At 31.0% G+C, this 13,339-nt stretch overlaps 1 protein-coding gene across 1 annotated transcript; it reads right to left on the bottom strand.

Moving 5' to 3' along the window:
- Positions 1-303: 303 nt before the first annotated feature.
- LOC141714298 (kirola-like) lies at positions 304-1,753 on the bottom strand. Its single transcript, XM_074517826.1, has 2 exons — positions 1,549-1,753; positions 304-587 (listed from the first exon to the last, which is right to left on the bottom strand). The coding sequence occupies exons 1-2, from the start codon at positions 1,751-1,753 to the stop codon at positions 304-306; spliced, it is 489 nt and encodes a 162-aa protein (XP_074373927.1).
- Between the last annotated feature and the right edge of the window lie 11,586 nt (positions 1,754-13,339).

Genomic DNA, 13,339 nt, shown 5'->3' with positions numbered 1-13,339 from the left:
CTAAGTTTGACTGAAAAATGGAAACAAAAATTTAAGAGAACCAATTCCTCATGCATATATAGTGTCTTATGTTTATGAATTATTCCCTCTGCCCCTACCGTACTCCAGCTTGGTAGTATTCATCGCCTGCCCACTATTGTGCAAAAACAAGAAGAAATAAGAAAGACGTACTTGGCTTTTTACACACCATCAAGTAATTTGCAAACAGACAGACCCATACACAATGCAGTCATGCAGATATAGCTATATTACGTTACATGCATTGTGATATATAGAATAGGATTCATTCTCATTGATTGTTGATCAACACTGGGGCTGGAGCTGGAGATATCGATTTTCGATATCCTTGGTGACATAAACGCAAAAATTCATCATTGCATTTGGAGGAGGAATGGCTTCATTGAGCTTCTCATATTTAAGAGTCCATGTCACAGTATAGGCGTTGTCATCTATCTTATCCACTTTGGTCATGAAAGTGAGGGCCTTGTATTGCTTCAGTGGATCTCCTGCTATCACTTTGTCCCTTAATGACTTGTTTTCCTCGTCAATCTTCTCATATAGGACTGTGCATATTTGGTCTTTCCCATCTATACAAATATATATACCATATAATCATTTAGAACTATATATTATATTATAGCATCCCCAATGGTGTTAACTATAATTGCGGGCTAAATTGGACCTCTAGGAAAATATGTAAATTTTGTTAAACCTGTAAGGTATTGTACTTAAATGATATTGGCTATATTGATTAACTATATTTTAAAAATAGTATGTTGTTATAAAAAAATATTTACTTCAATATGGTAATAAATGATTAATTTTTTTTTTTACAGATTTCTTACACGTATATGTAGTAGTTCAACAAATATAGCCAACATCAAGTGATTGACTATATTTATAAATAAGGGTAATGTACCATTGATGGATTTTTTTTACATCTATATTTTTTATTTATAATATGTATTAATGATTTTTAGTTAAGGGTTCCATATGATTGGAGATGCTCTTATAACTTGTTTAGATGAAGTTTCTTGTACATCGGTTTATTATATTTTTTTAAAATGATAATTACATTTTAAGTAGGTTCCCCGTAGCTTTCAATGATATATGTATTAAAAAATATTTTCAATTATAAAACTGAACGACTAATTAGGTCCGGAAGGAGAGATATAGGCGTTTTTACTAAATGTTGACAGTGTTACAGATTTCGGAAATCAGAATTATTCGGTTGAGGTACCGATTTACGATTTATCGGGAATCGGTCAAATCAGATCATTATCTTTAACCGATTTTTGAGCGATTTATCGGCGATTTTTAAAAAATCGGCCGATTTTTATAACAGAGAATGTTGATAGTTGTTGGCATACTGTATATAGTTTATCTTCATCTAGCATATACACCGAAACGATAGCGTGAATTGTTAGAATATGAAATATTGAATTATACCGAGAATATATTTGGAGGAAAGGATAGATCCTACAGTTCCCCATACACTTTAAACCAACTCAATCCCATGAACATTTTTAGGACTTAAGCGGGAAATACGGGGTATTTCGTCCCTGAATAGTTGATGAAACACATTTCCGTCCGCTTTGATTTGTGTTTTGTTCACTGATTTGCCACTGAATGCAGCCATTGTTTCCTTGACTATTTCAGAGTACTTTGTAGGCAAATGACTAGTTGGAATGTTGGATACCGGTTCGGTTCGGTCCGGTTCTGAGCCGCTGTTAGAATGCAGGCGCATGTCCATATTATTTTGAGGAAAGGTAATATTTGTAAAAAAAATTTGTAACAATATTTGAGAGCTCTATCATTTTTCTTAGCAAAATTAGTTGAACTCAAAATACAAAAAAATTATGTCTCTAAGAAGAACAAATACTAGACAAAACCTTGTTAAAAAAAGATAACCATATAGGACCACTTAATAACATTATTATTATTATTATTATTATTATTATTATTATTTATACTAAAAAGTTTTGGAATACATGATATACTATAAAATTGAAGATAGGTAGATATTAATGTTCAAAATTTAATATTATTTCAACTAATTCAAGTAAACTAGCTTCATAGCCTGTGCAATGCATGGGTTCTTGATTGTGCTTATTGAAACTATTTTTGCTGTAATTATTGACGATATAATTATGTTGTTACCTAATGCATAAATAATTTATTTGTTTATGCATATGAGTACGGGTGATTGAGGTATGTTTGCAATGATGCATTCGCAGAAAGTAATAAATTATGTTAATATACATTTTTTGCCACTTCACAGCTAAATGATATTTGTAATATGTTAATGCTTAGAGTAAAATAAATACAAGTGATTATGTGTGTCTGGTGTATATCAATCAATCTAAATATAAAATAATATTAATTTATTTTCTAAGTATTTAATGTGTTAGAAATGTGATTGATGAGTCATACTATATAGACAATTAACGTGAGTACTGTAAGTTTACTCACTGAATGACATATAATACTATCCGTCCCAATAACTTTCTATTTTGAGATGTTTCAACAGATTGTTAACATTTTCTAAAATATCATATTATCTTTGTAATGGCTCCAAAATTTACCCTCGTTTTCTTAATTTTTCTTCAACATAATTCATTTTTTTAATCTCCGTGTCTAACAACGATATTAACAATATGTGGGACGGTTGAAGTATATGATATATGTCATCAGAATGATTAATAGTGAAGTATAAATCGTACATATATGTATAAATAGTTTATTTTATTTTTTATTTGATTAAATTTAATATAATATTTTATCATTTCATTATGTTGGAGGACGAGATTAAATTGATGACAAATAAGAATATATATGTGTGTGTATGTTCCTGTATAAATATATATATATATATTACATGTATGTATGTATATATGTATGTATGTATGCACATATTAGTTATACAATAATTGATAATTTTAATAAATGAATGACGAGGTGAATTAAATATTATATAGATATTAATGTAGGAGTATAATTGTCATATGAGTTAGTTTGCTGAACAAACCCCCTAACGATGTTAACAACCTATGGGGTGGGAGTATATGATATATGTGCGGTGAAGTATAAATTGTATATATCTGTATAAATAATTTATTTTATTTTGTATTTCATATAATTTAATATAACATTTTGGCCATTTCATTGTGTTGGAGGACGATGTTAAATTGATGGCTAATAAGAATATATGAGTAGGGTTAGGTTCTATGGAGTCCCCTATTTCATTAGAGGCATTGGAGTCCATATATGTTATAGCAAGTAAAATATACCTTAAATTGTTGAAAACGTATTATTTTTCGAATGATAGTCTACAAATATCACAATTTTATTAAAAATCTTGCAGATTGCATAGATTTTACAAGTAGAACATTGCAAAATATATTATTCTAAAAACATACTTAGTTTGCAGAACATAAATGTTCATGTTGCAGAACATACATATTGTACTTGTAAATATATGAGATTTGCATGATTTTATTGAAGTAATGATATTTGTGAAACATGTTTTGTAAGATAACACGTTTTAGAAGATATTTTATTTACAGAACATAGATGGACTCCAATTAAAAGGTGGACTCCAAAGAACTTTACTCTATATGAGTATGTATCTATATATGTATGTGTGTATGTGTGTGTATGGGTGTATATGTGCATGCATGTATGTATGTATGTATGTATGTATGAGGACGATGTTAAATTGATGATAAATAATAATATATGAGTATGTATATATGTATATATGTGTGTATGCATGTATGTATGTGTTTATGCATATATGTATTTATGCATGTATTAATTTATAAATATGTATATATTTATTGTATTTATGTATGTATGCACATATTAATTATACGATAATTAATAATTTTTAATAAATGAGGTGAAATAAAGGGTTAGGTTCTATGGAGTCCACTATTTCATTGGAGTCCTTAGAGTCCATATATGTTCTGCAAGTAAAATATAGCTTAAATTGTTGCAGAACGTATTATTTTTCGAATGATATTCTACAAATATCACAATTTTATTGAAAATCTTGCAGATTGCATAGATTTTACAAGTAGAACGTTGTAAAATATATTATTCTAGAAAACATGCTTAGTTTGCAGAACATAAATGTTCATGTTGCAGAACATACATATTGTACTTGTACATATATGAGATTTGCATGATTTTATTGAAATAATGATATTTGTAAAACATGTTTTGCAAGATAACATATTTTAGAAGATATTTTATTTGCAGAACATATATGGACTCCGAGGACTCCAATTAAAAGGTGGACTCCATAGAACTTTACTCATGAAATAAATATTATATAAATATTAATATATGGGTATAATCGTCATATTAATTAAATTGTTCATAAAAACCCATATTGTTATATTATAGATATAATAATTCTTCTTCAAAATTTTTATTTAGACAAGTACTCCGTATGAAGACACACGAACAAAGCTTAATTGCTTATCTTAATGTTTATCTGAAAAAAGTTTGAAACGAAATTACAGGAATCAAGTAACATCGGGGATTGCAATATTTGAATAATACTCCCTCCCTCCCTCCATCCCATCACATTTCTTTTTATAGAAATTAAATTGATTAATTTTTGACTAAAAATTAAACATTACTCTTATATTATTTTAAAAAACTAAAAATTATATATTAAAGTAGATTAAATTTACTTTCCGATGATGTAATTTTTTTATTTTATTTAATTATAAAATATTAATAAACTTCGGTTAAACTTTAGTTAATTTGATTAGGTCAAAATCAAATGTGACAATTAAAATAGGATGGAGAAGTATACCACAACGTCTTTGTATTTAATCTTACATAAAACGAGTGACCTCTTGCGAGAAGACATGAAAACAACACCATACTCTGTTTTGTTGATCATGACTTTGTTTTTCATTTTGGAGAAGGAAAAGTAGTATATATAATGTCAACGTCACTTTTAGAGCATCTTATCTAAAAAGATAAATTACACCAAAAATAAATAAAGTAAACAACTAAAATTATTGCTCACTAGTATTCTATTTCTTCTGTGTTTTCTAATTTTACATTTTCAGTTTTGGATTTAATTACATCTACTTCTTCATTACTCTTACCAAAATTGGTACGAGCAAGTCCAACCGATCATATAAGTGGCTACTCAAAAGTTAAAGACATAAATTTCATCTCTTATGTTTAAAAGAGGCACCAACTCTTTTTTATTTTATTTTCATCAATAAAATTTTTATTATTTTATTTTCATCAATAAAATTTTTATTTCCCTTCTAATTCACATCTCATTTTCATATTCTTTTATTAGTAAAATTTAAATTTAATATTATTATATTTATGAGCAAATATAAGTAGTATTGTTAGAGTTGACCTGTTATATAATAATATCCTAAATTATTAAGCGTTATATATTTTATAATATTTTTAAAAAATATTCTAAATATTGATGGACTTGCTCTGATGAACTAATGAAACAAAAATGGTATATTGGTCCACTGAAAATGTGGGAACAGATGCAATTCCTTTTTTTAGTTATGAAATAATGAAAAAAATGTATATTGATCCACGAATGCAATGGTATATTGGTCCATCAAGGAGACTGATGCAATTTAAGTTTTCGTTTCAGAATATATGCTAGTTTAGTTTGTGGTCTATGGTTTGATGATTTCTCCTTTTTCTTTAGGTTTAGCATAATTTTCTTTTCCTTTGACAGGTTTATTAGAATATTCAACTTTATCGCAACCTTGCTCTTTTTATGCAATTGAAAAAAAAAATTCAAAAAATAATTGTAAAATACTTAAATCTAAGAGAATTTACCAAAAATACTAACTTTTCTAACTTTTTTTACGATGTTCTGATTTTTTTTGCAAAAATATGGAATAAACCAAAATCAACCAAATATGCAACTAGTTCAATAAAATTTTTTTGGTTGATTTGAGGTTACATGTAGTTGCATAAACTCGTCAAAGGTTGCATGTAGTTGATTTCAGTTGCAAAAAAACCGTATTTTTGTAATTTTTTTGAAAAATAGTATTTTTGCAAATTAAAAAGTATTTTTACAATTTTTTTTAAAAAATCACATTATTTTTGCAAAAATATTTTTAGACTTGGGTATTTTTCAAAAAAACCCTAAATCTAAATACAAAATATTTTAATTCTTAGTAAAATTAATTTTCATTTGAAACTAACCCTATATATATAAGTTCAGCTTAATTTCTCTGGTATACATGAACATGTTTATTTGCACTTTAAAATGGTGGAGGGAGCCGATTAAATAATTTGCAAATAGTGAGTTATTAAATTGTATTTAAAATTTTAATGAATTTTATGTTTAAATTACAGATTTAAAATATGTGGTTCTAAATTCTAATATCTCAACATATATTAAGCCAAGCAATTCTTAAATTAACATAATAACTCGTGCGAGACACAAGCCATTTTCTAGCAATGTTTCGCAGTGCAGAATATATTATATTTGAATTTTACTTTTCGCATGTTTTGTTAGAAATAATTCATAATTTATTTGAAATGTATAAAAAATATCACTCGAAACAAATTATACTCAATGATTCTGGTTATGATAAACATTTTGGGTATATATGATATATGAGTTAAAAGATATGTCGATATTAATTATAATTTCTGTAGATCCGATATTTATTAGTGTAAGGTCATTGAAACTTGTGTTATTTGGAATCGACAATGTCCCCGCCCAACTTCAGTGATCTCATACTTAAGTGTTAGTACACTGTTGTTATATTCATGGTGGCGATGTGTAGTTAATAATTATCAAATGATACATATTAGTTGTTGAATTGATCATATATAAAATATCAAACACATTTCATTTATAAAAGACATGCATTTGGCCATATTAATAAGATGTATTCGTCAAACTCGTAATTTAAATTTACTAAAACTACGAAGTGAATCATGTCATATAGCCAAATGACGAATATTTTAGAAATCAAATTAAGTTAAAGTATTTTTGGTATTTTTTGAATAAAAATGGGTAATATTATGATTTCAAATTCAACTGATGTATACCGACTCTTTATAGTCATGATAATATATATATATATATATATGATTCTATTTTTAATAATTTTTTTTAAAAAAATAGGAATTTATAAAATTTAATTGAGATAAAAAAAGATTTAAAATACCTTTTTAAACTTATAAATGTCTAATAAATAAGGTATATATTTTTAATGTATTATGTTTGAACTTATTTCTAAATATAATTTGTTCAAATTAACTCCACAAATAATTCATAATTGTTTAAAGTTGAATAAATGTCTTACGACACTCACATTTTATATGTATGATGAAAATCACAAGATAATAATTTGGTATAATGATATAAAGATATATTGATGAATGAGTATACTCAGGTTCGATTCCCATTAACAACATTTGTTTTTAATATAGTAAATAAAGACGGGCAAATCTGTCATTTCACGAAAATAAAATGTCTTAATAATTTTATAGTTATGTTGGACTATTATATATAGAAGAGATTTTAATGTTAATCTTTTTTTACTTTTCAACTAACAAAATAAAGACATCTCTCAACAACCCTCGACTTTCACGGACGATTTCACCTAGGGTGCAAATGAACAAAACTGTTCATGAACAAAATTCGAGATCAACTTGTTTAAGTAAACTCGCCTCGGTTCGTTTTTAAAAACGAGCAGATTTTGAATATGAAAATGAGCTCGAATAAATAAATGAGCCGAGCCGAACTTTGTGTGTGTTCGGATCAGACTCGACTTGTTTAGTTCGGGCTCGGCTCGGACTCGGCTCGAACTCGGTAACTCGACTCAACTCAGATAAAGTTTATATGTATTAAAAATAATAAATTATTACTGATCAGTTAAATATTTTTATTAGTATATTTTTATCATTTATTAACAATTTAATTATTTTAAATTTTTTGTTTATTTTTCTAAATACAACACTTAGAACTCTTTATAAACGAGCCGATTTTGAACATGAAAATGAGGTCAGATAAATAAACGAGCTGAGCCAAACTTTTTGTGTGTTCGGCTCAGACTCGACTCGTTTAGTTCGGTATCGGCTCGGACTCGGCTCGGACTCGGCTTAGACTCGGCTCGAACTCGGTAACTCGACTCAGCTCAGATAAAGTTTGTATGTATTACAAATAATAAATTATTACTGATCACTTAAATATTTTTATTAGTATATTTTTTCATCCTTTTTTAATAATTTAATTATTTTAAATTTTTTGTTTATTTTTCTAAATATAACACTTAGTTTTTCATAAATAAGCTATCAAATTGTTGTCATTATACATTCATCTCCAATTTTTCATATTTCATAAACACCATTAAATAACTTGTAATTTACATAAACTGTTAGGTCACACTTTCACTGTAGAGGGGGTGAATACAGTGTTTATTACAATCAAATCAAACTTCAAGAACTTATGTAACAGAAAACAAACTTTATTGAAATAATAAACTCTGTTACAATCTGGAACTGTTATCTCTCAGTGATGAACAAAATATCACGAGAGCTGCTAGGGTTATATTAAATAATATTCTCGATAATGATAACACTTATAGTGTAAACCCTATGTCTGTGTTTATATACTACACAGTTACAAGATAATCGCTAATTGATATGGAATATAATTCTGCTTCCTAAAATATATCAATCAGATATCTTCTATTCCAAGTATTCCATTCTTCACGGAATTCCTTCTTCATGCATATCTCTTCTTATGTTTATCTTGATCTTCTTAACTTTAATCAGCTACTGTCCTTATCTGATCGTCCTTCAGCACTTAAGTTCCGATATCTATCTCCTGATGCTTATCTCCTGATAACATAAGTACTGATATCCCTTAAGTTCTGACTTCCAGTATAAGTACTGATCAGTTAAGTACTGATTTGTTCTGTTCAAATAAGATCTGAAATCTAAACATAAAACATATTAGCCATGACATTATCAAATATATCTAACAATCTCCCCCAACTTGTAAATTAGCAAAATATACAAGTTTAACAGATATTTGATGATGTCAAAAACATTAAGTACAAATACATGAGAAATAGACAAGATAACTACAACTTACAGTCCTTAAAGCTTTTACCAATTCAACTTCTGATAACAACTTTGGTCTGTATACACATCAGAATTTAAGTAGTTGTAGATCTTTGACTTGGCTTCATCATTTTCTGATCTCTCTGATGTCAGGAGTTGTTCTGAGATAATTCTTCAACAAACATTTCTCAGCATATCTGAGTTCATCAATCATTCTCCGTTTGACATCTTTAAGCTCTGCAGTATCTTCACCAGTTTGAAATATTGCAGCTCTGAGATCATTAATCTTTGCTTTTCTCAACTCCCGATCTAGTCTTATGACATAAGCTTTGTTAGACTCTAGATTGAATTCAAGCCCCTTAATACCAAGATATGTTCTGATCTGTGCAGTATTAGGCTTCATATCAACAATATCACCATTGTGATTTCTGTACTTTGGAACATATCTGCTGTCAGACTTAACAGAATAAAGCCTTTTCTGTCTCTGAATCTGTTCTTTTAAGTAGTTTGCAGCAGTCTCTGTTATTCTGTTATCCACTTGAAGTAAGAAAAATACATGCTCCAATTCTTCAAAATACTTCAAAGGAATGGCATTTTGTCTTATATGATAAACCCTACCATCTGTCATGAAATACAACATGATGTATTCTTTCAAGTAGGTATGGTAAACCATCTGTACAGATTCTAGTTGATTCAATCTCTCAGGAGTTGCTCCAATACCTGGTTCACTCAAGGAAGTTGGATCATCGGTAGTGTTGTGTACTCTTCTTTCATCAGCACTTCCCAATCCAGTTTTATCTCTAGCTTCCTTTCCAGTAACTACTCTTGCTTCAAAACCACTTGGAGTAGTCTTCAAAGATTGAGTCTGTTTTGCTTTAGTGAATCCTGGTAAGAGTGTTTTAGATTTATTTTCTGATATCAAGTTAACTTGAGCACTGTCAGAGGTTACTTGCTTCTTCTGAATATCAGAACTTACAATTTCTTGACTCTGAACAACTTGAGCCATGTCAGAGGTTGTTTTAAGAACTTTTCTTGAAGTCAGAGCAAGATCATCTTTTCCATCAGTAATTTCTTCTTCCTCAGGAGGTACATAAGGCTTGATAGGTTCACCAACCTTTTCTTTACCCTTGGATCTTGGATCTATCTGTGGTTGTGATCTAGCCAAAGTTTCTTCAGTATGTATCCTTTCTTTGATCACAATGCCTTTAGGTTTTGGAAGTAACTTTTTACCAGAAGCTTCAGATTTAGATGTGACTTTCTCTGATTTAAGTCTGGCTTCTTCTTCCTTTAAACTTTCCAAGTCCATCCCTGGATTTTCTTGAAGAAATAACTGTCTTGACATTTCCTCATCAAGATCTAGAAGTTCATCAGAACTTATCCTTTTACCAGCAGCAGAACTTATTCTTTTCCCAGTATCAGAACTTGTTCTGTGACTAGCTTGTCTTGATGTAAATCTTCTACCTTGACTATGACCACTACCCATTCCAGAGTTTCCTTGGTCATCTTTTCCATCATCCTTTCCTTGCAGTGACTTGTTGGTTTTGCATTTGGACTTAATTACCTTCTCCCCCTTTTTGGCATCAGCAGGTAATAAAAGAGAGATAAGTAGTTCCACTGAGGTCTGGATTTCAGTAAGTTGCGATTGCTGAGAAGCTTGATTTGTCAGAATTTGATCAATCTGAGCTTGTTGCTTCTCTTGAGTTTTCTCAATATAAGCAACCCTGTCAATGGTAGGTTGGAAGAACTTTTTCTTATCAATTTTCCAAACTTGTTCCTGTTTGATAAAGTTCTCCTGAATCTTGTGTAGCTCTGCATGAGTGTTGGAATGAAGACCTTGTAGATGTTTAGTACTCAATGCAGTGACTCGAAGCTGGGTTTTAAAATCATCAGAATGTAACATTTCATCAGCTTTAGTCAAGTGCTCAGCAAGATGTAAAGCATTTGGAACACATGAAACTGAGTTCCATTCCTTAGTCCACTCCTGACCTGCAGGAGTTTCACTCCAAGGTACTGGTGCATCCCTGATAACAAACTCCTTTACCAGTTCAGACTTAGGAAGAGTCAGTGGAGGAGTATGTCCTGAAGGACCTGCTTCATCAGCATCTACAGTTGTAGCAGCCTCACCAGTATCTCCAACATTTGCAGCATCAGAACTTAGAGAATCAGTATCTTCTGATAAGACAACTGTGTGAGTAGCAATGGAGGCTTCAACATCCTCTAATTGCTGATCTGATACTAAGTTCTGATCAACAGCCATATCCTGATGCTCACCTAAAATCTGATCATCAGCATCTTGATGCAGAGAAGGTGTTAGTGATAACTCAGGAGTTTGAACAGCATCAGTAACAGGTGTTGTGGAAGGATTATTTGCTGTTGGAGCTTCTAAGAAAAGTATTTCAGGCACAACCAGGTTCTGAATATCAATTTCAGCACTTGTGCCTGGATCAACAAGAGACATAGAAGATGAATTAGCCTTGTCAGATACAGGTTCCTGAGATGGAGTTGATGGAGAAGAAGTGACTGGAGCAAATTCCTTGTCTTGTGAGATCAGAGATTCCTGATCCCCTTCCTTAGCTGCTTCCTCCTCATCATCTGAAACTGGCCTTTGTGCCCTCTGTTTCTTGTACTTCCTTGTTGATTTGGATTCCTTGGGAGTTTCAGGAACCGTCATACGTCTAAGCCTCTTGAGAAGCCTAGAACCCCCAATTGCAGAATTCTTCTGAGAAGTTGCCTTCTCAGCTTCATTTACCACAGGTTCTGAAGAAGGAATCGGTTCCTCAGAATCTGATTCATCTCTCAAAGTAATGCTTCTCCTCTTTTGAGGTGTTTGAGGAACAGTCTTTGTTCTCTTTGGCTTAGAGGATGTAGGCTTCACAGTAGGTGCTGAAGAAGAAGGTTGAGCAGTCTGTGAAGTGGAGAGATAGGATTTGAGATAAGTTCTGAGGGTAGGTTGAGTAGAATGAGAGGTAGGGACTGAGGTTGATGGATTGTGGTGATGGTAAGTTGGTTGAACATTTGAGTAAACAGATTTATAAGTAGCAGGATCAGCATTTACCAGAATCTGTTTCACAGACTGAGGAATCTGTAATTGTCTCACCATTGATTTCTTTGTGTCAGCATTTATCAGGTCGTTAAAGTACCTTTTTGCAACCTTAAAAGGTGGGGTTTGAGTGCTGACTAACTGGGGTTCAGCAGTACAATACGTATAAATAAGTTGACAGAATCTAGCAAAATAAACAACATCTCGATCCTCTGTCATCCTATCCCCAATAAAACCAATTATTCCAGTTGCAAAATCAAAATGAGTTTGATGGATAATAGCATACCCGATGTGCTGACTCAGAATTGGGATGGCATCAAAATTTGAACACTTGTTGCCAAAAGCCTTGGTGATGCAATCGAAGAAGAAACTCCATTCTCTTCTGATATTAGCCCGTTTCAACTGTCCAAGTTTCGTCAGACTCTTTTCATATCCCAAATCAGTCATTAACCCCCGAAGTTCTGATTCCTCTGGTATAGAGAAGGTACAATCTTCTGGAAGATGTAATGCTCTTCGTACTGTACCAGGAGTGACTACATAGGATGAATCACCCACTTGGAAGATAATACTGGGAGTTCCTCGTTGACCACCATCATCAAAAACTCCAGTCCTCCAGAACCGCAGAACTTGTTGACTTGAAAATAATTCAGGCTGAGTTAAGGCGTACCCAACCTCACTATGTGCAAGAAGATCTTGCACAAAATGCAATTCAGATGGAGCTTCAGCATGATCAAGAATTGCAGCATAGTTGGTTGGAACAAACTTTGCTCCATCAATGATTAAATCCTTTGGTGCCATGTGAAAAAATATTGAAATTCAAGTATGCCTGTTAGGTGTTTGAGATAATGTCTGTATGAAAAACCAACGTGAGAAAGAATGAGAAAGAGAGTAAAAGTAAGAAGAGAGATAAAGTATAAAGAAAATAAAAGATTAAAGAAATCTTCTCTCTGTTGTTCTTCTACTCTGAAAAAAAATGTTACCGTTGGATACCTGTCAGACATGCAGTAATAACGGATAGTTACTGGGCTCGAGAAAACAGGAATGATTACTTACCCAGTTGCCTTGTTTCAAGGAAAAACCATTTCATTTATCAAGAGACACAGTTTTAATTCAAAATTTAAACCGTTAGCACTGATTGAATTATTTTTCACTGCAACATTAATATTCTGAAAATGAATCATGTTAAAAATGACCGAGATAATTTGA

This window comes from Apium graveolens, chromosome 1 (genome assembly GCF_009905375.1).
Source record: "Apium graveolens cultivar Ventura chromosome 1, ASM990537v1, whole genome shotgun sequence".
NCBI lineage: Eukaryota > Viridiplantae > Streptophyta > Magnoliopsida > Apiales > Apiaceae > Apium > Apium graveolens.
The sequence above is the reverse complement of the archived record's forward strand: the minus strand, read 5'-3'. Positions and strand labels throughout refer to the sequence as shown.

Coding starts and splice junctions, on each gene's coding strand:
- LOC141714298 (XM_074517826.1), bottom strand. CDS start 1,753: ATGGACATGCGCCTGCATTCTAACAGCGGCTCAGAACCGGACCGAACC. Junction 588..1,548: donor ATTCAGGGACGAAATACCCC/GTATTTCCCGCT, acceptor ATATTTGTATAG/ATGGGAAAGACCAAATATGC.